The 24,154-nt window shown below is 55.0% G+C and overlaps 1 protein-coding gene across 1 annotated transcript in view; it reads left to right on the top strand.

Moving 5' to 3' along the window:
- Nucleotides 1-13,567, top strand: part of KCNK5 (potassium two pore domain channel subfamily K member 5) — a 36,604-nt gene extending 23,037 nt beyond the window's left edge. Inside the window, exons 2-5 of the mRNA XM_007197922.3 lie at nt 7,355-7,466; nt 8,169-8,335; nt 8,646-8,814; nt 10,990-13,567. Coding sequence (XP_007197984.2) covers nt 7,355-7,466; nt 8,169-8,335; nt 8,646-8,814; nt 10,990-11,855 — 1,314 coding nt within the window. The 3' untranslated portion in view covers nt 11,856-13,567. The remainder of the gene's footprint in view (nt 1-7,354; nt 7,467-8,168; nt 8,336-8,645; nt 8,815-10,989) is intronic.
- Nucleotides 13,568-24,154: the final 10,587 nt, after the last annotated feature.

The following is a 24,154-nucleotide window of genomic DNA, read 5'->3' as shown; positions in this document are numbered from 1 at the left end:
CTCCTTACACTGCGGCAGGGAGCCCCAGTACAGGGGATCTGGGGTCCTCCCCTGCCCCCTTTATCTGTTCATCAGCTCGTGGTGTTAAAGAATGTCAAAAACATTGTTCTGAACAAGCCCAAACTCTAAATATATTTGCCTGAAAGGTGCCTGCGTTAGGTTTACTGATCTCCACTTCCGTCTGTTCTGTTCAGAAGCGCCCCCAACTCCCTTGGCCCCCTACCCTGAGGAGGTTCTTTGTTAGATAACAGATGGACGTACAGACAGACGTGGGCACACAGGAAGGAAGAGCCCAGCCCGGAGAGCAGGGGGCGGATGGGCATTTGGCTGCCTTGTGAAGCTGGGCGCAGCTTGGCGGGGGCTTCAGGACTGGGGTTCAGAGAAGCCACCACGCCTGGCCTCGGCCTCACCTGGAGAGCGCAGCGTGAGGACCCGCGTGTGGCCCTGCTCCCTCCGCAGCCGGCCTGCCTTGCTCGGCTGTGCGGGAAACCGGCCAGGGTGGCTGGGGGCCTCTGGCGGGCAGAGGTCCGGAGAGATGGGCCTAATGACGGATGGGGTGGCACGTCCTGGGTGCGCCTCTGCCACCTCAGGGGGAGCCTTAACGCACACCCCGACCCTCGGGTCCCCCGACTAGCTGTCCGGGGGCCCAGGAGCACCTACCTGCTGAGCCTCGGTGTCCCTGTTCTCACCCAGGCCTGTCCTGCAGGTGCAGAGAAGTAAACCCCTCGACCTTTGATTTACCTTTGGGGACAAGCGGTCTTCCCCCCGGGGTGTCAAGTCACCAGTGGGTCTGGTTTCCTCATGACGCTGACTGCAGGTGCGTTCATTCGGTGCTTCCAGTGTCCTAGGTGCTTTTCATGTGTTTGGGGGTCGGTGCTCTTTTTGGCAGATGGAGAAATTAAGGCTGATAGGCTGTTATTTACCCAGAGACTTGGTGCCAGCAATTGAGAGAGGACCGCCCCCCCTGCCCAAGTCACACCCAGGTCAGCCCCACATTTCCATGAGCTCCCAGGAGAGGGCCAGGTCTGGTTCGAGAGAGAGAGGCCTGTCGCTCCCCTTTATATTCCTTTCCCTGCTCTCCACACGTCCACAGCCCCCTAGGAGAGTTTCCGGAGGGGGCAGGCCTCCCCTTCCTGCAGGAAGGACGGTCCCTCCAGTCACCCCAGGGACTCTCCCAGCCCCACTGCCACCCGCTCTGCCCTCTTGGACGAGGGGGCTTTGGTTTGCCTCCCTCACCTCGCCCCTTCCCAGCCCCCGACCCCCAGGACCTTCAGCCCCCTGCCCTCTGTTCCTGCAGCCTGCTGACCACACCCTTCCCTCCACCCCTGACACCAGTTGGATGCTGTTGGTTCCAGCAGCCCTGCATTCACCCCCTGACCCCGCCAGCCACACTCTTACTGGGGTCTGACTGTGCTTCCCGCCCTCTTGCTGGATAAAGCCCTGCCCCTTGTTGCTGATGAATTTATTAAATCCACCTGCAGAATAATGCTAGGAAGGTGTTGAAGGACGTGAGAGGGTGAGTCAGTCGAGGTCAGAGAAGATATCCTCATTCATTCAAGTTCGTTTACTCCTTTAACAAATGTTTGTTGAGCACCTACTATGTGCCAGGCAATGTCCTCAGCTCTGGCGATACCGCAGATAAAAGTCCTGCCCTCATGGAGCTTACCTTCTGGGGGGTGGTCTCTGCATTCCCATGGATGTTTCCCTTGTGTTTGCCTGGTTGTGTTCTAGAGACCCGGCTTCACTTCTGTAGCTGAGAAGCCCACCCTGCACTCCCTGTCCCCTCTCCCCAGCTGTGGACAGCACAGGGGTTAAGAGCCAGACTGCCTGGGTTCACACTCTGGCTCCACCACTGCCTAGCAAGTTACTTAGCCTCTGTGCCTCATTTTCCTCAGCTGTAAATGGAGGTGAGAGTACCTACATTACAAGGTTGTAAAGACTCAACAAGCTGAGTGATTTAAAGTGCTGTAATTGGTGCCTGTCATAAAATAGATGCTCAAATATCAGCTACTATTCAAATAGGAACTATCATCTATGAAATGAGGAGTAATCAACCATGCCCTGCCCACCTCCCAAGGTGGCTGGGAGGGCCAGGTGAGAGGGACATTAAAGGTTCTTCCTACTCCGCCAAGCACCGTGCACACATGACATTGGTCTCATTCCCCTTCCAGGCCGGAGGGACCAAGAGAGCGGAGGCGGAATGAATTAGGGATGGATGCAGCCAAGGATGGTGAGGGACGTCCGCTTGTGTACCTTGATGCAGCTCGGATCCAGTGGAGGCTGGCATCCAGGGCATCCTTGAGGCTGATCCTACGTGGCAGGAAGGGGCCCTGTGACCTGAGCGTGAGGTCTGCCGCGGGAGCTGGAGGCAGGGAGGGCGGTGGCCCTGTGGGTGCCCCTAGCTGCTGTCCACAGGCAGGCTGCCACCTGGACTTGTTTCCCCCACTGGCCTGATGAAGGCAAAGGCCCGACCTCAGCCCCGCTGCCCGTGTCTGCAGGTGGGCACCAGGTACGGGATGTGCCCTCCCTGCAACTCTGCAGAATGAATCTCCAGGATGGGGAGGCCTGGCACTGCCTCTGCACAGGAAACGCCGGATCCCTGGGGGATGAGGCGCCGTGGGGAACCCCGATTGCATGGACAGCGAGATTCTGGGAGGGTGGTGTCTGGGGCAGCATGTTGCCTGAAGCCACAGGCAGGGGCGGGAATGTCTCCTCCCGGAGGGCTCAGGTCCGAGTGGATGGGCTGGTTTTAGGGCACTGTGTTTCCAGGTGGTGCGAAGGGGTGGAGGTATGCACTGGCCTCCTTCCTGTGGCCTGTGTGGGACAGGGGTGGGGTACCAGCGGCCAGGACCCAGATGGGGCAGGCTCTACTCCTGGCTTCCTTGCTTTTAGCATCCCGACCTTAGGCTACTTTCTTAACTTCTCGGCCTTAAATCCTCAGTTTGCAAAATGGAAAAGATCATGGTGTCTTCCCAGCAGGATTCTTTCCTCCTTAAAGATGAGCTGAAGGCACATAAAGTGCTCAGCACGTTTGGTGCATAGTAACCTCTCAGTAAATCACAGCCGTTTTATTATGAGGGTGACAGGCGGGGAGGAGAGCTCTATTCCAGCCTCAAGCCAGAGCCGGGCCTGGGCTGTGTGTGGGATCCCCCTCTCCCATCGCTCTCTAGGCGTATGTGGAAAATGATGTTGTCTTGTGTGAATTTGGAAGCCAAGGTAAAGAATCCTGTGAGTGAACAGGGGCCGTCTCCTCCTGAGAAAGCTGTTTCCCTAACCCCGGGGGACGGGATGCCGTGTCCGATGTCTCCCCCTCACCCGGGGACGGCCTCAGTCCTGGGTCAAGCCCCTCTGTTCTGCGGGACCTCTCCACCGGCCGGCGGGACCCTGACCCTGACCGTCACCAGTGAGGTGTTCCGACTGAAGCCACAGCAGCGCGGGGTGGGAGCAGGGAGCAGGCAGCCCAAGTTCACATCCGGACCTCTGCTCGCCGAGCCTAGCTTTCCTCCTCTGTCAAGTGATGCCTGGCAGAATCGCAGGAAGAGCCCGTTAGGGAATATATAGAAAAGCCCCAGCGAGAGGCGTGTGACGCACAGCAGCACTAAAATCCTGCCTGTCTCCCCAGCACTGGGATGGAGCCAAGCTGATTCCCAGGCCAGCTGCTTGGGACCCGTGGGCAGAGAGAAGGCAACAACAGGGGTGCTGGGGGCGTCCAGGGACAGGGAGAGCAGCGAAGGGAGAGGGGTGGGGCGCCGGGCTGACTTGCAAGAGACCATCTAGAACCTGGCCCACTTCTGCCAGTTAACCTCTCAGCCACCGTCTCCTGACCTGACCAGTGGACATAACTACCGCCACTGGCCTGTTGTAAGGGTGAGTGGTGCTTCTGGCCCTGGGGGGCTTAGGGCCCTTCAGAATGTCCCCTTTGCCTGCCCCCGCTCTGGGTGACCATGGAGAGATCATGGAGGTCAGGGGGACAGCGCATGGGGCTGTGGCCCCCTGATAACCCAGGGCTGGAGGCTGGGTCTGAGGGCTGTGCCCCAAAGGACACACCATTGGTGGGGGGAAGAGCAGGAAGCCAGCTTTTCTACTGCAAGGCTCCCAACCGTAATGCCCTCTTCGGTTACCCTGTTTTGCCAGCTCTTAACGTTTGATGTCTCCTTAGCACTGACCAAGCGATTCCCAAGTCGCAGATCGCCTTTGGCGATCCATCCAGTGTTATCTCAGTGGGGGCAGCGTGGACGTGGCATGTGGGGCTGTCCTGTGGGTGGCAGGGCATCTCACCTCTCTGGTCCCTGCTCGCCTCATGTCAGGAGCACCCCCCAGCATCCACTAGAGTAGATGTGTGGGAGGACAGGGATTCCGTCCCTTCACTGCTCTCTCCCCGGTGCCCGGAACAGTGCCTGGCACATACAACGCACATACTCAGGCAGCATTTCCAAACACTTCCAGAGGGTGCTACCACCCCAGTTGAGAACCCCTGTTCCAGTCACACCTTCACCATCGCTGATGTGTGCTGGTCTCCCTGGGTCTAAACATCTTCCATTATCGGAAATGGATGACTGTCAAGGGCAGTCCATTCTGAGGTAGCTCGTTATCCATAAAATCCACCCCCGTTCCCTCTGGGACCTTGGCCCACTGGTTAACATATCGTGAAGTCCGACACCCAAGAATGGAACAGAGTGCCCCCCGTGTGGCCTGACCTGCAGAGGACAATGGGCTCGTTGCCTCCCAGCCCTGAAGAGATAAGGTATTGACACTGCCTGAGATTGTATTTACTTTTCTTTTGGCAGCCATGCCAGTGTTTGTTGGTTTGTGGTCAGCTGAAACCCAAGGACTTTCCCCTTCAACCCTGTATGGGTCAGTGCCTTCTAACCCAAAGTGTAAGACATGAAAAATTTAAAAGACAGCCATATCTTGTTAGTTTGGGCCCATTTTTCCAGTCCAGATGATTTTGAGTCCCAAACTGCCGTTGCAGTGTGTTAGCTGTCTTCCCATCCCAGCCTTGTCACAGTTTTGCATCCTTTGCAGATTAAACTGGGCAGCCATCTTTGTCCTTACTGTGTTGTAAATTAAAAGATTGAAGAGGCCTGGCCTTTGGCATGATAATGGAGACCTCAGGCCCAGCGGATAAAGATCAGTACTTCTTGGGGTTGTTTATCTGCCTTTACGTGGACCCGGATTAACCCCGGTTCCTCCCTACATTTCTCTGTCTTGTCCACGTGAATATCTTTAAGCCCATCTGTTCAGTTGCCTTGCTGCTATCCAGATTGACTGCATTCCACTGAACTTCAAGGCTTTGCAGCCTCTTTGGAGTGGGAGATGCACTTAGCTGAGCATGACGTGCTCTGGTGAACCTGTGCTAGTAGCTTCCAGTGCCCACCGCTTCCTCTTTGAATATGCCAACTGTTCTGCTGTCTCCAAAGAAGAGTCAGCAAGAGTTCAGGTTTGAGTTTCTAGAATCCACCCTTTTCGTTCATAGGAGAAGGCGGGGGTAGGGTGGCAGGGGGCAACTTGTCTTCTGACATCTTTCCTGTTCCTCCGGGATTCCATGGGGATGAGCAGGGGTGGTGCCCCAGTCCCATGATTTCCTGGTCAGTTGTCATCCGTCTTGGGCTGCGCTTCCTGACGATGCTGCACTAACCCCCCCATCCCCCCCACCCCCGAAGATGGATATCTGAGATAACAAAGGCTGCGGCCAAAGGGAGCTGAGCAGTTCTGCTTTCCCTGCCATCTGTTTAACATTAACATCCAGGGCCCTGGGACTTTTCATTCTCCTGTTTCGAACGTGGATTTCATGGTTTAGAAAACCTTTTGGGTGGACCTCCAACAGGATAGACCTGTTGGCCTCTTCGTATCTGAACGTCCTGGTGCTTTTGCGTGGAAGTGGCCTGGCCGGCTTGGCGGCCGCTCTCTTGAGGGCAGGTGAAGGCAGCCGTCCCCACTTCCCACTTTGCAGAGAGATGCTCAGGAAATAGCAGGGGGAGGCAGGGCGGTGAGCCCTGTGGTTTGACGGCCTGTCAGATGAGCACGTCATCATGGAAAATTCCTTACAAAGTCTGCAGATCCGTTTACACAGGCCTGCCGCTGCAAACTGCACATTCCTTCAGGACAACCCACCCTTCCCTCTTTTCTCACCAAACTTCAGTCGTGCCGCAGGGAGAACTCCGGTTTTTCCATCTCCCTCCTGCTTCCATCCTTCACTTCTGTCTTTTCTCAGTCTTAGGCTTGATTTTTAGAGGGAATTTGGCTGAGTTTCTGGTTTCTGAGGTGGTCCATCCTGGGGCTCTCCTAGGGGGCAGGGGCAGGACCCCAAATTGAGAGTGGATCCTGGCCCCTCCTCGGGAGCCACCTTCTGAGGTCCCGGTCCTGCCAGTGGTGGGTGTGGGTGAAGGGAGGTAGCACTGAAGGATGGGGCACAGGCAGGGCCTGGTCGGTGAGCAGGTTTGGCAGCTGTCCGTGTTCCTGGAACAGATAAGGAAGGCCTCTCTGGGGGCCTCCCAGTGCACTTGCCCAGGTGACCTCCCACCTGCTGCCACCCACAGCTGCCGGGAGCTCCGTGGGGACTGATAGCATGAATTCGAGTCACCCTGAAAAGTACACACCACCTTCTGATGACCTGTCCTGGCCCAAACCTTGAAGTTGCTCAGCCCAGGGCAGAGAGAAAGGGATCCAGAGAAGGGAGGGAAGTGGGAGCTTGTAGGGGAGAGAGGACAGAGTCCCAGGCATGGGAGAAAGGAGGCCAGCTGATGTGTTCGCCCTCGGAGGACAGACCCAAGAGCTTACCGAGCTGACCTTAGCAGGTGTCCTGACAGTGAGGGTGAAAGGCATGTCGGGTGTGGGGGGCGGTCCCTCCCAGGCCAACCCTGCAGTAGAATGCTTTTCCGGAGGTCCTCCTGCTTGTCTGCATCACATCTGCCTTCTTTCAGAGGCAGAAGAGTCTGCTGCGGTTCTCAAACTGTGGTCCTGGGACCACAACATCAGCATCACCTGCAACCTTGTTAGAAATGCACATTCTCTGACTCCCTCCCAGACCTACTGAATCAACCTCTGGAGGTGGGGCCCAGCAGGCCAGGCTGTACTTAAGAAGTCCTCCAGGTGATTCTAGTAAGTTTGAGAAGCACTGGCTCAGTGAGAGAAGGCACTTTGGAGCCGGATTGCCGGGGTTCATATTCTTACCAGCTGTGTGACCTCGGGCAAATCACTTAACCTCTCTGATCCTCTATAAAATGTTTCACCACCTACAAATTGGAGACAGTAACTGTCACTTTGTTATTGTGATGATTAAATAAGAATGCTTATAAGGGGGTTCATAAAGTGCTGACCTCTTCTCTGACCTTCATTGTGTCTCTCTTTTTAGATAGTATCTGATGCTGCAGGACAGGGCGTGGCCATCACCGGGAACCAGACCTTCAACAACTGGAACTGGCCCAACGCAATGATTTTTGCAGCCACGGTCATTACCACCATCGGTAAGTCTTCTGGGACCTTCAGAATACCTACTTCCACGTCCGAGCTCCCCAGAATCTTGTAAGAGTCCAGCTCTGGTCACATGGCCTTGTCAAGGTTAAAATCAGGCCAGTTGCACTCTGTCCTTTTGACACGTCCCTGGAGATTTAGTAAGTCCTTGGTGACTGGCCATGCTTAGGAGACTGTTTTCTAGAAGTCCTGACCTGGGCTCTTGGAGTAGAAATGACACAGCTTGACAGCCAGAGGTCGAGCAGGTTGCTCACTGCACAAATGCACCCCGTGCTTATTCACCAGTCTGGGTGTCTGTTCTGGTCATCTATGACTGCATAACCAACCACCTCAGAAGTTAGTGGCTTAAAACACAACTTATTATTATTGTTGGCCATTCTGTGAGTTGACGGGGTTTGGCTGGTTGGTTCTTGCTTGAGGTCTCTGATGCAGTGGTAGTTGGAGTGGCTGGGGCCGTGGTCATCCAAAAGCCCAGTTGGCTGGAAGTCCAAGATGGCTTCTTCTATCCCATGTTTGGTAGTTGATGCTGGCTGTTGCTGGGGTGATCACAGTGTCAAGTGATCTTAGGGAATGGGCTTTCCTCAGGCTGGGTGTGTGGCGGGGTGGGGGGTGGGGTGGAGGCAGGTGCCACTCTGAGTCTGGGTCCATCACCCCCGCTGTGGCTCTGTTGGCCTCACTGTCTTCTTTTTCCTCAGGCTATGGCAACGTGGCCCCCAAGACCCCCGCCGGGCGCCTCTTCTGTGTCTTCTATGGTCTCTTTGGGGTGCCGCTCTGTCTGACATGGATCAGTGCCCTGGGCAAGTTCTTCGGGGGACGTGCCAAGAGGCTGGGCCAGTTCCTCACCAAGAGAGGCGTGAGCCTGGTATGTCCCCAACCCTAGGTCCTGGGCAGAGATGGGGGGGTGGGGATCCTGGCAGGTGATGCGGGGGGTGGGAAGGGTCCAAGAATTGGACAGAAGTGTCAGGACAGATGGCAAGGGAGCGGTTTCAGAGCCCGCTGCCCTCCTGGGTGAGGCTGGGAGCATCACACCCCTCCCCTGGGCAGTGAGCCTCCCAGGCCTGGCGCCCAGCCGGCCTCACCTCTGGCTGCCTCCTCGGCCCTCTGGGTGCTCTGCTGGGTTCCCCCCGGTCTCCACCGCCATCTGACTTGGTCTCCCTACCCTTCCCCCTCAGCGCAAGGCGCAGATCACATGCACGGCCATCTTCATCCTGTGGGGCGTGCTGGTCCACCTGGTGATCCCACCCTTCGTGTTCATGGTGACGGAGGAGTGGAACTACATCGAGGGCCTCTACTACTCCTTCATCACCATCTCCACCATCGGCTTCGGCGACTTCGTGGCCGGTGAGTCCTGCCCCTTGCCTCTGCCTCCCCACCCCGTCTTTCTCTGCTTCTCCTCCAATTTCAATTCAGCTGACCTTTACTGGGGGCCCTGGTAGGCGTCCAGTGTCCTGGGCCTCCACCCAGTGGGATCCTGCCAGTTGCAAGAGGAAACCAAGGCACAGAATAATTGCAGACGTTTTCTATTTCTCTTTCTTGGAACGTGGCTTTTGCCTCCTTCTTCTCTGTTCGTGTTTGGCGTCTGGTCTCTTCCTCTCTTCTCCCCCGTCTCCTGAGCTTAGGTGCTTAGGTGCACCGGGGGCTGGGGGTAGAGCCTTCTGCCTGCACGGTCCACGTCACAGCTGCCTCCTCCCATCACTCCCAGGCACTGAGGGGGCTGTGCTGGATGCTTGGCTCAGAGGCCAGAAACTTTGCTCTTGCCACTGGCAGCTTAAAGACCAGAGAGGCCTTCCCCCAAGCTGCCCTGCTCCCTCGGGCCCGGACCCCCTCCTTAATCCAGGCGGGCGATAAGATTCTTTGGCCCCTTTGTCTGTCGGCTCCAGCCACTCATGTCCTTGTGCCTGTGGCCTGCACAGCATCTGGGTTCTTAATCTTCCTGACACCCCGTTTGGCTGCACTGACCCAGTGGCTGCTGCCTCAGTGCCTGCTGCCCTGCCCAGCTGACCTCCACCTCTGCTCCAGGACCTCCGATCTCTCCCCTCCCCCTTCCTAGGGCCAGGGCCAGGTCACTACCCTCCTGCCCCCATTGTAAGGGGAGACTCGGAATGCTGGGAGGGGGCGGCTGAGTGGGTGGGAGAAGCAGGAAAGAGAGGCCTGAACACTCCACTGACCCTGGCAGATCTGAGCCTGCTGTCTTGGGAGATAAATTTAGACGGAGGCACAACCCTGCCGTTGTCTAGCTGTTGGGGCCCAGAGCAGGCTAAGGAGGAGCCTTCGTATCAGGGAAGCACAGAAGGGTGTTTAATCATACTTTCTCAGCTCCATCAAGACACCAAACCACTGCCTCAGTTTCCCCATCTGTAAAATTGGTTTAAAAAAAAAAGTAACGGTGCGTACCTCACAGGGTTTTGGACAATCAAATGAGTTGCTATTCATGAGTGCAGTGGGTAGGGCCCGGCTATATGAGTGCGCCCCGGTTGTCATCATAACCTGCTTATGACCGGAGTCCTGAGCAAGATTGACAGCACCTACTGGCTGCAAGGGAGACAGCCCCTGCCTTCAGACCCCCTCCAGTCTGACGAGGGGTTTATAGTCCTTGCTCTAAGGGAGCCCCACTCTGGAAGTGGCCCCCTTCCTCCAGTTCCTTTTCCAAGTTTCTCCCAGTCTCAGGTCAGGAAGGGGAACACAGGATACGTAATAATATGGATCAACATGCCTGGAAGTGTAAAGTGAAATCTCCATGATCCTGGAGGGTAGGGGAGTGACCAGAGCTGTGCAGGGTGACCTGGGAGGGCTCCCTGGAGCAGGTGTCTGGAGCCTGGCCACAGAAGTGGGGGTGTGGAGAGGGCAGAGCCCTCCAGGCCATAGGAGGAACCAGTAGGAGGAGGGTAGATACAGGAAGTCAGGAGGCAGGCCAGACGTCACCAGAAGGAGAATCAAGGCTGTCCAGGATATTTCCTGCCAGGACCAGTGCTCTTGGACATCCCAGGCCCAACTCTCAGCCTCACTTGTATTAAATTAGTGAGTCCATCCCCAGCAGGAGGATGCCAGCTGCCCTGTCACTTAATTTCTATCCAGGTTTTAACTGAACTGTAACACGTACACCCAAAAAGTACACAAAGCAGCCAAGTGTCAGTGTCGGTGAATCATTGAAAGGCCAACATTCATGGCTTAGTTCCTGACCTGAGTGCTGGTTCCATCACCAGCCTCCCCAGAGCCCCTCCCCCTTGAAGCTCCCACACCCCAGGGAGCCACTCTCCTGACTTTTGATAGTTGAGGAAGCTCAGGCTGGGGTCTGGGACAGGCACGTGAGTGACCAGGCCAGGGTTCTCAGGACGATGGGGTGTCCGGCTTCTAGCACAGGCCTCCTTTCTTTCTTGGTGCATCTGCATTGGTGTTCCGTGTTCTCGCGCTGTGTCCACTTTCAGGTGACACGGCTTTTGGCCTTTTGGCCTTTGTGTGTTTCTGGGTCCCTGCTGGCCCTTTTCTGACCCTCTGGGCTTCCTGACCCATCCTCAGGTGTGAACCCCAGTGCCAACTACCACGCCCTGTACCGCTACTTCGTGGAGCTCTGGATCTACCTGGGGCTGGCCTGGCTCTCCCTGTTTGTCAACTGGAAGGTGAGCATGTTTGTGGAGGTGCACAAGGCCATTAAGAAGCGGCGGCGGCGCCGGAAGGAGTCCTTCGAGAGCTCCCCACACTCCAGGAAGGCCCTGCAGGTGGCAGGGGGTGCGGCGTCCAAGGACGTCAACATCTTCAGTTTTCTGTCGAAAAAGGAGGAGACTTACAACGATCTCATCAAGCAGATCGGGAAGAAGGCAATGAAGACGGGCGGGGGTGGGGAGCGGGTCCCAGGGCCGAGCCTGGGGCCCCAGGGGGGTGGGCTGACAGCCCTGCCCACCTCCCTGAGCCCCTTGGTGGTCTACTCCAAGAACCGGGTGCCCAGCTTGGAAGAGGTGTCCCAGACGCTGAGGAGCAAAGGCCACATGTCTCGGCCCCCCGGCGAGGAGGCCGGGGCGGGGCCCCCCGAGGAGGGCTCCCCCGCCTCTGAGGTGTTCATTAACCAGCTGGACCGCATTAGCGAGGAGGGTGAGCCGTGGGACGCCCAGGACTACCACCCGCTCATCTTCCAGAACGTCAACATCACCTTCGTGAGCGAGGAGGCCGGCCTCTCGGACGAGGACACCTCCAAGTCCTCGCTGGAGGACAACCTGGCTGGGGAGGAGAGGCCCCAGGAGGGGGCCGCGGCCGAGGTGCCCCTGAACCTGGGCGAGTTCCCCTCGTCGGATGAGTCCACCTTCACCAGCACCGAGTCCGAACTCTCCGTGCCTTACGAACAGTTTATGAACGAGTACAACAAGGCAAACTGCCCCAAAGGCACGTGAGGCGGGGCCGGCTCCCCGCCCCACCTTCCATGGCTTCTCTTCTCCTCAACCTGGGGTGTCCTACTGTGGCTGGGCCCCTGGCCCCTGGTGGGGGGTGGCCCTGGAACTGGGAGTAGGGGCCCAGGGGCCTTCCTCACCTTCATCCCCTGCAGCTAGATGCTACCGGTCAGACATGGCGCACCCAGGACAGGGCCCTCTGTTCATCAGCGGGACAGGCACCCTGGCAGCGGGAGGCGTCTGTCCTGAGCACGGTTGGGGGATCTGGTGGTTCACGGACACGTGGGCTGGCGGGACCGATCCCGGGGAGGCCTGCGCCTGCGTGGGTCGATGCCCAGTCATTCGGTTGCGACTGTCTCACGGTTCTCTTAGGTCGGGGGCCTCGGCCGTTTGAGTTCACCAGTATTAACAGGTTCCTGTGCGCCCAGCACTGAGCCAGGCATTTCAGAGAGAGGGTGAGGGTGGTGTAAGACCCTGGTGGGGTTGGGGGCTGGGCACTTCAGCACCTCAGCAGTAGTGGGGCCCCGCCTGGGGCACATGTTTAACCGTCCCCCAGTCCTGCCTCGTCTGCCTGGCTGTCGTCCCTACTGCAGATCTCAGTAGGGAGGAGGCCATCTGGGGACGGGGAGCTAACGGGCAGGTGCTGAAACACTCCTGTTACGGGGGACCCAGAGTAAGTCCCAAGTGTGGCCCAGCATCCCAGCCCTTCTGTGGACTTAACTGGGATGGAGCCCAGCCCAGAGTCCGGTTCCCTGTCCCAGACACCCTTTGGCCAAGCAATGGCAGGCGCGGGCTTCTGCCTCCCGGGAAGTGGTGGCAGAAAGAGAGGCTGGGGCTCCTGGAGCTGGCAGCCGGGGAGCTGCAGGAGTGGGCTCAGCTCCGGCTCATCCTGCCTCCACCCTTCCGTCCCGTGACCTCACCGCTCCCCAGATCACTCTTGGCTCACAAGTGGGGAATGTCCAAATATGTGAATCAACCTCCTCCCTCCAGCTGCTGTTTGGTGTGTGTGTGTGTCTGTGTCTGTCTGTCTGTCTGTGTAAGAAAGAAAGGATTTGCAATGGGAGGAGAAAAATATAATGTGAAACTGCAGACGGACTGTTTCTGGTGAGGGGCTGGCAGAGTTCTTGGGTTCTTCGTGAGGTGCACCCTTGGGCCAGCCCACTCTGCCCTGCATGTTTTGTTTTGTTTTGTTATTTTTTAAATGAATTGCTGATTTTTTAATCTCATTGGCTTCAGAGCCAGAGGGGAGAAAAGGTGCAAGAGTGGGGCCCCAAGGATCGGGATGTCCGGTGTTCACTCTCCTATCCCCCAACCCAGTTGGGCCTTTCTCGGTGACCTCAGCCAAGGTCATGGTGTCAGAGTTGGGGAGGGGCATTGGTCGCAGGCGACCAGATGCTGGGCAGGAGGTGCAACCCAGACACCCTCTCTGCCTCTCAACCCCCTCCCCAATACTGCAGGGCCAAAGAGGGCCAGACCCCCACCCATCCCCACTTAGCCTATAACCCAGGGGTATGATGGCCCAGCATCAGGGTGGGAAGGAGCGGCCTTCTGTTTTTCTGTGAAATGTTTTAACGAGCTCGTCTTAGTTTTCCTGACCCCACTTGGCTGGGGTGTTGCTGGCTGTCCTGGAATCACACACACTGTATGTACATACTGGCAATGATGTCAAATGTAATTTATTTTAACATTTTTACAATAAAACATGAGATGGACAAGCCGGTCTGATGTGTGCTATTGGGGGGTGGGGAGAGGGGCTGTGGGCAAGATGCGGGGGCAGTCTGGGAGGACTGAGGACAGCCTGAGGGTCAAGGGGAGAGCTGGGGTGGTCTGGAAGGGACAAAAAAATGAAAGAGGTGGGGAGGTGGAGAAGGGGCAGGCTACTTAAGATGTGGTCAGGGCGGGCTTCTTGGAGGAGGTGACAGGTAACAGGTTGGAATGAGGACAGGGGAGAGGAGTGGGGGGACCGTGGCTAGCAGCTCATGTCGCCAGTCTGCCAGACCCCGTTCTACACGCTTTATGCTCAATAATATGTGAATGGACTCATTTGATCTTGCAATAGCCCTGTGAGGTGGGTATTACATCCCCATTTTATAGGCGAGGAAACGGGCACAGAGAGGTGACTTAGGCAAGATCTCCGTAGATGGTGAGCCTGGGTTCAAACCCACGCAGCCCCCATGACCAGCTAACAATCACCTGCTCTGTTGTGGCACGTCTGGCGTCCCCTGAGAGGGCCTCTGTGTTCAGGAAGGTGGGCCAGGGAAGGACCCCGGAGATCAGGCCTTCTGAGCTCGATGGGTGGGCACTGTGGGCTGGAAAGGACGTGAAAGAAGAGTGGACAGGCTCAGCTGGGCCCATATGCATCCATTTAAGAGGAAGATTTGTCAGACTTTGTGGTCTCAACGGTTTAGAGATTGGCCTCTTCCACAGCAGTGTCAGGGTCCCCTTCCCACACCACACAGGACATTGGTTAAAATCTTCAGTCTGCTGGGAAAAATTTACAGTTCTGTGATTTCAGGAATGAAGCACATTTTTCATGAGGGTGTGGCTGCGTTTATAAAGGATCATATGTGTTTAAAATATCAACGGGTTCTGTAATGACTTGATACCATCCATCCCTTTGCCAAAACATCTCTCCACTTTCTCTCTCTCTCTCTCTCTCTCTCTCTCTCTCACACACACACACACACACACACACACACACACACACAGGTTCAAACTTCTCTGGTTTTGCTTTAGCCCCTTCCAGCCTCAAGGTAACAATTCTATTTACTACCTTGGCACTTGGCCTTCTCACAAAGCCCTCTGACAGGCGGCTTGGAGCACCCCCCGTGGCACAGGGCTTTTGGCCCCCTTTGCTCTGAAGGAGATGAAAGCTCAGAGTACAACTTGACCAGGCACAGCTTCGCAGAGTTGCTCATAGATGATACAAGCAGGGAAGGCTGGGGTTAAGGTGTGGTTTTGGTCCACTGCGCCTAAGGTAAGTGGTGAGCTTTCTGAGTGAAAGGTCTGGAAACAGGGTGGGACAGCAGCTGGAGCAGAGGGTGGAGCCCAGGAGAGATTCCTGAGTGATCAAGAGCAGAGGAGGGGTACCGTGTGTGGAGGGGCGTGAACTCTCCTGTCACTGCCACCGTGCCCATGATCTGTTGGGGGATGGCAGGTGGAGGAAGTGATTTAGAAGTCGAGGGAGAGGACCCTGGTAGGGAAATCCCACTGTTGACACCAGATTCATAACCCGGTCAGAACTACGGGGGTGTATTGTTGAACCCCCAGAGTTTCATGAGTTCTGAGGCAGACACGCCTACTCCCAGCAGCCCTCCAGGCCTGGGCCCTCCCCTGCCCCCTCCTGGAAGCCTTCCCACCCTGGTGGTGAGTTGGCACCCTGCTCTCCACCATCGCCACCTGGTCTCTCCATTCATTCCTTCAACTAATGTTCACCAAGCACCTACCATGGACCAGGCTCTGTCCCAGGCACCTGGAAAACTACAGCATGTAACATGAACAGAAATCCTATTCATGGAGCCTACAGTTTGGTTCCCTTTGCTCTCATTTCCGGCTGTTTTTCATGGTCTGTGCTTGGTATTTCTGTCCTGTCCATACCCCCAAGGCTCTTTTTTTTTTTTTTTTTTTTACCTTTGGGTTTATTTATTTATTTATTTATTTATTTATGGCTGTGTTGGGTCTTTGTTTCTGTGCGAGGGCTTTCTCTAGTTGTGGCAAGTGAGGGCCACTCTTCATTGCGGTGCGCGGGCCTCTCACTATCGCGGCCTCTCTTGTTGCGGAGCACAGGCTCCAGACGCGCAGGCTCAGTAGTTGTGGCTCACGGGCCTAGTTGCTCCGCGGCATGTGGGATCTTCCCAGACCAGGGCTCGAACCCGTGTCCCCTGCATTGGCAGGCAGTTTCTCAACCACTGCACCACCAGGGAAGCCCCCAAGGCTCTTTTAATGTCTCTTCTATCTTATGTCTTTTAATCCTCACAACAGGTAGTGTTATCATTAACCCCATTTTACAAATGAGGAGACTGAGGCAAATACAGGATTTTTCACAAATTCAAACAACTATTAAATGGCAGCAAAACAGCTTACCTGACTTGCATTTCCGTTCTTCCTTCTACCGTCCGGAATGCTCCTGATCTGTTGGGGGAGACACCCTCAGAAAACCCACAGTCACATGGAGGAGACAGTTCCTACGCCCAAAGAGCCTGCAATCTGAGAGGGAGAGGAGCACAGAAATGGAAATAAGCACAAACTCTGGGTCCCAGCTGGGCCTCTGGCTCCTGTGTGATCCTGCAGGAGTCACTTAGGAAAAGAAACCGGGATGTTTCACCCCCTTGCTGGAAAGGTTATCCTCAGCCACCATTGCGGGGAAGTTTTCTGGAGCCTGGGGCAAAGGCAGGGACAGAAAGGAGGCAGGCTGGGCTGCGCTGCTCTGGGTGGGTCTCCAGGAATGGTTGCCTCTCTGGGGGCCCCTGAGGCTTGGGCTCAGCCCTGCCAATCAGCTGTCCACCCCTGAAATAACAGGTCCCCAGTTTCCAAATTCATACACAGCTGGTCCAGGAACCAGATGCCAGTTTGGGAATTGCCAGGATGTGTTTGTGTAACACAGTGAGAGTGCCTCCCCAGAATCTCTGCCCCTTCTCTCCATCCTGGCCACCATCCAGGCCACTACAGCTCCTCACCTGGACCCCCGCAGCAGCACAGGGCCTGATGCCTGGTTGAGCCCTTGTTGAATGAATGAATGAGCCCCTGAGCTGGTCTCCACCTGGCCATCACTGCTACCAGCAGGCTGGAGCCCAGACTCAAATCTGACCCCCTTTATCTCCTGCTTTAAACTCCTCCGGGGCTCCCACTGCTCTCCTGGGGCCGTCTCCCTCTTCAACCTCCTCTGCCCCCTACCCCTACTCCCCCACCTCTCTGGGCTCCAGACACAGTGAAGTTTCCCAAATGAGCCAGGCCGCCCATGCTGTTTCCTCCATCTGGGATGCCCTTCCTCTCTCCTAGCTGAGTTCTAAGACCTGCTGGGATTAAAGGTGGACATCAGCTTCTCCGGGAAGAGTTCCACAGTTACTGCCCACCCCCCTCCCGGATTCTGGGTCAGATGTCCCTCACCAGGCCCAGAGCCCGTCCCTCAGCAAGCCGGCTGCTTCGATGCTGTTCAAGTCTGCTGTCTCTGGGTCTGGAGCCTCTGAGAGAGCAGGGAGTGGCTTGTTCACCTTGGATCCAGACCACAAGCTGGCCAGCGTGGAAAAGGGCTCAGCTTTTCAATGTTTACTGAATGGAGGGCAAGTGAACCAGAATCCTGGAACTTCTCATTGTAATTCAGTCCCTCTCCTCCCGGGAAGAGGCCAAATCAGGAGGTGAGGTTTATTCCACGAGGGCGAGTCCCTGCAAAACCGGGTGTATGATCTTGAGGGACCTTGTCACAGGCTTCGTTGGCCCGGTGAGTCACCTGATTGTGCCGAGTCACCTGAATCTGGTAGGCAGGGCAGGGACGCAGCACTCCTTACTTCTGCACACTCCAGGAAGCCCCTCTGTCTGCACCCCCTTTCCCGTTTCCCCACACCTCTCTGTCCTCACCTCTCATCGCCTCCACGGCGGCAGCGTTCCTTCTGGTCACCACCCCCTGATGACAGGGGCCTGGGTGTCCCACCCCTTCAGCCCCCAAGTCCCCATGCTTCCCTCGGGAATACCTCTGCTCACAGTGACCACTCACCTCGGTTTCGGGGCCGCCCAGTTTACAAAGCCCTTTCACCTCCATTCCTGTGGGATTACTCATCAGTCTGGGAGCCAGGTGCAATACTTTATAGCCCGATTTAAGGGTTTTTTTCCAAATGAGGAAACTGAGTGTTTTGGTTTAGTTGCCCAGGAGAGCAAGGCCTAAGACCAGAACTGGGAGATGGCTGGAGGAAGTAGCAGAGAGGTAGAGGGAGATAAAGATGGGGAAAGAGCACAAGGCAATTAAGGGGGCCTCGTTGAGCTCGTTCCACTGTGGGCAGATGGGGCTCAATCCTGCTGGGACCCCTCTGAAGAGCCTGTCGAATACACCTCAGAATTGTCCCTTCGAAGGACAGGAGACCTGCGTTTATCCACCAGTTCCCACCCTCGTTGGTTAAGGATGGCCCCACGGACATTAATCCCCACCTCCCTCCTATACAGGCTGGATGTGGCAGACTGTACTGTCCAAAGACGCCACCATCCCACACTCTCCTTGGCAAAGTGACCTTGCCACTCCCCGTACAAGAGGTGGAGTCCATTCCCTTGCACATGGGCTGGCCCTGGGCCTGTTTTGATCAATAGAATACCCTGGAAGTGACCTTCTGTGTTAAGAGGGCTGGCAGCTTCCACTTTTGTGCTCTCGGGGAAGCCAGCTGCAAGGTAAGAAATCCAAGTACCTGGAGACTCATGCCCTGGAGGGGATCTGCCCAGCCGAGGAGCCATCTGGGACATTCCAGCCCCAGCTGAGACCACATGAAGAGCCCAGCCATCCCCCAAATCTCAGAATCATGAGCAAATACATGATTGGTGTTATTCTAAGCCTCTAAGTTTTGGGGTGGTTTGTTATGCAATGATAGCCGACGGGAACACTGGCTGGGCTTGCCCTGGGGCTAAGAGACCTTCTGCCGGGTTTTGGAGAAAGTTCTGGGGTGCAAACGCAGAGAGGCACCCCTGGGGAGGGGCTTGGGCAGCATGTACAGGACTGTCCACTATAGCCACACTGGCACCCGAAACGGGCCGAGGGATTGGGACATGGACACAAACAGCACATACTACCCTGAGACCCAACCTCTTTGAAGGTGCAGAAACTCCTTACCAGGAGCTCCCTACCTTAAGCAAGATCAGAGTTTCTTACCTTAAGATATCAAAGTCTCTTCTACTTTAGGGTCTCTGGTCCTCTCTGCTATGTCTGAACAGTACTCATAGGCCTGGGGTCTGCCACCATCTAGCCCTGTGCCTTAAATAAACCACCTCGGCCATTTACAGGATGCTTACTGCCCATGACCTCAGATCTCATTTAATCCCCACCACACTGTGAAGTCAGTATTATTATCGCCCTTTGGAAGCTGAGGCACAGAGTGGGCATGTTAACTTGCCCAAAGTCACACAGCTAGAAGCAGAGCCTGGGTTCAAACCTGAGACCCCAGAGCCTGTGCTAGTAACTACCACACAAGCCTGCCAGAGCAGGGCTTTCCTGCTCCAGGGCCAGGGGGCCCAAAGAAGGTGCCCTGGCTGCAGCTCCCAGCTACCTGTCCTCTGCAGGACCAGTGAGGTGAAGCAATCAGCGGATCCCAGCCCTGTGGTAACTACCCAGCAGTCACCAGGGGATTCCTGAGCTCTGTTCTCAAGAGATTCTGACTTAGCAGATCTGGGGTAAAATCCAGAAATACCCAGGTTCTGGAAATGCCTGGCTGGAGATCTCAGAGGGCAGTTCTGTTCTGTGTTTCTGGCATCTCCTGCCAATCCCTCCCTGCCTGTGTTTATATTCTGCGTTGAAATCTGTTTACCTCCAGTTATGGAAAACTTCCTTCTCATTCTTAGATTCCTTCACCTGTGGCTCTGGCCAGCTGAGCTGCTCTGTCTGGGGCGGTGACATCATACTGTATTCAATTCAAACAACATGTACTTTTTTTTTAATGCCGCACCACGGGGCTTGCAATATCTTAGTTCCCCAACCAGGGATTGAAACCATACCCCCTGCAATGGAAGCACGGAGTCTTAACCACTGGACCGCCAAGGAAGTCCCCGACACGTACTTGTTGAGTCTCTCGTAGGCCGCCTAGAACACCTGATGCTGGTGACTGAGGAGGAAGGGACATGAGGAGCAGACAGTTACCCACCAGGCAGTCAGGCCCTCTCTTTATCTCTCTACCCGCTCACATTCCCACCCTCAACAGTTCAGGGGAAAGGTTCTGACCCAGGGGTCTGGAGCTCGTTCATCCCGCTCATGAGAGCCAGTGGTTAAAGTTTCAGAAATTTTACAAGCTGACTATCTTAAAAATTAAATTATATAACCATACACTTAAACTGTACGAAGAGCGAAGGTAAAACATACTCAAAACTCATCATTTCCTAATTACTTTACATGTTACTACTTTTCAAGCTTTTGAGGTTACTGACATCCATTGGAGGTGCCCGGTGGAAATATTACATAAGGGTATGCTACTGCGTTTCTCTTCCCAACTTCATTTTTGTGCTATCACGTTGTAGCTTAAAATAGCCATAGTGGAAGTATTTACACCACAGAAATGAGCAAACACTATAAATCAGGGCTCTTCTCTCTGCAGAGAGCCAGATGTTAAACATTTACCAGCACATCATCGCAGCACTGATCTTCTGGACGCGCTGTGTGGACTGGGCGGGGGCGGGGTGGGAGGCAGTGAGGTTTTGCCCATCTTGGAAAGGAGCCAGCAATGTCTGGGTTTCAGGGGGAACATAATTCCTAAAGTGTCCCTTGCAATCCCGTGGGCCCCTCAGACCATTGCTGAGTAGGGGTGAAGATCCAAGGCCGTGGGAGCTGACTGTGAGGGTAGTGGGTGGGCAGGTGACACAGGTACCTGCCCCATGTATGTACACGGAAGGGTACACCCAAGGGTCACACTCCAAACTGGAGGCAGAAAGGGGAGCACAGGCCTTGTGTAGAAGGCATATCTGCCTTCAGCTGGAGTTCTCCGACTGCCCAAAGCCTAGTCCAGGAGGTGCCTTACACTCTCCCAACCGCACTGTGGTTTCAGCAAAGTCCTCACCCCCTGGGTGTCCTTATAACTAAAGGGGAGACCCTCTTGGCATACACTAGGTCTGGTAACTGGACCAGGGCTATTGGGGGTGTTGGGATCCAGACTAAGGCTGCAGGGAGCGTATCGCTGAGCAAAAACACCGTTGATACACAGGATGTGTGCCTGAGTCAAAACAACACAGGAAGGAGTCTAAGGCCTTCCAAAAATTCCTCGCCCCTAGTGCAGGGGAGGAGGTGACTCCACGCAGGATGTCCAGGGTCCCAGTCAAAAGTGGATGCTGCAGAGGTCCAGTGCCCCGGCCCCACCCCAGAATCCTCCCAGGAGCAGTCCTCAGTAAGCCAGCCGCGGTCTGGCCCCCTTGTGAGCCACGTGCAGGGCTGTCCCTCTAATGACCACCACTTTTTAGTGACCACTTGCTTTGGGACAGGCTCTGTGCTGGGACTTGACAAGGGGACCCAGGGAAAAGACTTCTCTTCCTTTGTTTGATTCCACACCCATCCTCAGTGTGTGTGTTGGTAACAGGAGGTGGAAGGAGAGTCAGTAGGGTTGGAGTGGAGGGTCCATCATGACCCACCTGGAACTGCTGTGTGTTAATCCAGGTTCTCCAAGAAGCAGATGCCACGGCTGGATTAAGCTGGAAAGGACTATGTTAGGGGAAACACCTGTGAGAGGCTGGAAGCACCATCTGTCCAAGATGCAAGTCCCATCCTGAGTGACTGAGAGGGAAGGGAGGTTGGGTGAAGCAACCTAGACTGCCCTGCAGGCTGTGGGAGGTTAGGCTAGGCTCGGGTGAGTCCCAGATCGCCAGGAAATGGACCCACCTTGGTACCCTGCTCTGCTCAGTCACTGGCTGCAGCAGCCCATGATCTGGGAACAGACTTGGTGATGGATTTCAGAGGCAGCAGCTGGGGTCATTGGTCAATTTCCTCCTTGTAGTTGGAGGTCCGCGGGGTGCACTTTCATGGCCGCCACCACAATTATGGGGGAGCAGAAAGTATGCTCACACAGAAGTCAGACAGTAGAGAGAGGAGAATGGAGCAGATGAACAGAGAAAGGCAGAGGAGCATGTATGTGGGGTGTGTGTGGTGTGGACACACGTAACATGAAGTCAGACAGAGACAGAGAAAGAGGGACTGAGGGACACAGAAAGACACAGACAGAAAGAGAGAAGAATGAACACTACAGAGAAGACAGCTTTCTAAGCCCCCATCTCCAGACTCTCTATAAGGAAATACTGGTCCTACATCTGGATCCCCTTGGCATCACCTGCTGAATCCTGACCACAAACTTTTCTTTCCATGAGCTAGCTAAAGTGGGCTCTGGTTCTTACCATGTAACCCCAGAAACCCTGACCTGCCATCCCAGGAGAAGCAGCCCAAGATGGCAGTTAATGAGAAGTCATTTCTTGATGCCCCTCCACCACTGGCTGGCCTGGTTTTACACTAACCTTCTAGAAAGATGCTCTTAGCCGTCCCTGCCTCTCCCAGGTTTTCTGCTCTGCTCTTCTCCACCTGGTAGGTAACTTCACATTTGGGGCTGCTGGCTTGTTTTCTAGATGTTTCACAGGTGTCTGTCCCATCTTCCCAACGAGAGGGCAGGATAGGGGCTGCTGTTGGGCTGCCTCAAATTCCAGGCCCAGCCCTCTCCTAGCTGCTTGACCTCAGGCAAGTCACTTTACCTGCCTGGGCTTCTGTTATTTCTCAGGAAAACTGGGAACCATAACCTGCCTCCAAGGTTAGCATGTGAGGCCCAGGGCCTCCCTCCATGTTACTGTCCGTAGGGGTGGCAGGTACATTATTGTCCTTCCGTTCACCCTAGGAAATGGCTTGACAGTAACGTGCTGAAGTTCCAGGGAGAACTTTGACTGGACAGCTGTCATTTTCCAGGTCAGAACCTGACAATCTAGTGCCCCCTCTTTACAGCTCCCTCTGGGTGATGTTAGGCAGTGATAACCTGAGATTTACCTGAGGTTAAGCCTCATGTGAATAATTGTTTACACTTCAATCCTTTGTCTCCCTTAATCCTCTCATCAGCCTAGTGAAGGAGAATTCTAAGTTCCTGTTTTGCATGGAAAATCTTGTGGTTCATTGACTTGCCCAAGGTCCTAGAGCTCGGCTGGCCTTCAGATTCCCCAAGATCTCATCCCCACCTCAGGCAGCCCTCCAGCCTCTGGGCCCCAACAGCAGCGGTAGGTACCAAGTGAGTCAGAGGATCCAGCTTGGTCTGTCTCCAAAGGACCACTCCTGAGATTCCTCCTTAACTGGCAGTGACCCTCCCTCCAGTGTCTTTCTGTCCCTTGTTCTGAGCAAACTCTTTGAGTCCCACTGGAGCCCCCCCCAGTACCCCCAAACCTACCTCTCAACTCAGAACAGACTGTTACAGCTGAAGGGAATTCATTCCTTCAGGGAGAATCTATTGAGCACTTAATGTAAGCCAAGTACCATTTTAGCCATTGACTATTAGTGACAATCTAATAATTAGATTCTAATCCAATGGCTCTCAACCCTGGTTGTGTATTAGAATCACTGGGGTCCTTTCAAAAGTATGTTACCCAGATCTTACTCCAACCAATGAAATCAGAATATTTGTGGAGGGAGGGAGGTGAGGCCAGCTATCAGAATTTTATTTAAAAACTCTCTAGATGATTATAATGTTTTCCCAGGGTTGAGAACCTCTGATCTAGTTGAACCGTAGCCCCCCTCATGTTAGGGGCTCAGGAGGGAACTGAGACCCATAGATGGGCAGTGCTTTGCCCAAAGTCACAAATCTGAGCCTGGTTCCTCCGTCTTCAACCCCCCAGTGCTCTTTCTGAAGGTAATTGGTAAGAATTTGCTGAAGGCATCCTTGGATGAATGCAGGGTAGGGGGGAGAGAAAGGTGGTGAGTGTGGTGGATACATTTGAGATGCCTTCCCTACCCACTGTTCTTCCTGAAGATGGACAGACCAGGTAGCCATCTTTGAACCATGTGACTCACCTTGGTAAAGCTGATTGGGCTAGGAGAGGAAACCTGAACCAAGATGAACCAATGAGGACTTCCCCGGTGGTGCAGTGGTTAAGAATCCGCCTGCCAATGCAGGGGACATGGGTTCGATCCCTGGTCCAGGAAGATCCCACATGCTGCAGAGCTACTAAGCCCGTGTGCCACAACTACTGAGCCCGTGCTCTAGAGCCCACAAGCCACAACTACTGAGCTTGTGTGCCACAATTACTGAAGCCTGAACGCCTAGAGCCTGTGCTCTGCAACAAGAGAGGCCACCGCAATGAGAAGCCCACGCACCACAACGAAGAGTAGCCCCCGCTGGCCGCCACTAGAGAAAGCCCGCGTGTAGCAATGAAGAGCCAACGCAGCCAAAAAAATAAAAAATAAATAAAATCCTTAAAAAAAAAAAAAAAAAAAGATGAACCAATGAGATGACCTGGCTAGGTATTTGAAATTAGTATATCAAAGGACTTAGACAGTGAGCTGTGGGGAGCTGAATCTGGAAGTCATGGAGGCTTGGGAGTGGTGGCAGGCATTGGGGTCATGTGTGAGCCAGACAGTAGGCAGAGGAAGGAAGTATGCAGAGAGAAGT

This window comes from Balaenoptera acutorostrata, chromosome 10 (assembly GCF_949987535.1).
Source record: "Balaenoptera acutorostrata chromosome 10, mBalAcu1.1, whole genome shotgun sequence".
Classification (NCBI taxonomy): domain Eukaryota; kingdom Metazoa; phylum Chordata; class Mammalia; order Artiodactyla; family Balaenopteridae; genus Balaenoptera; species Balaenoptera acutorostrata.
This window is presented reverse-complemented; position numbering and strand designations above follow the sequence as displayed.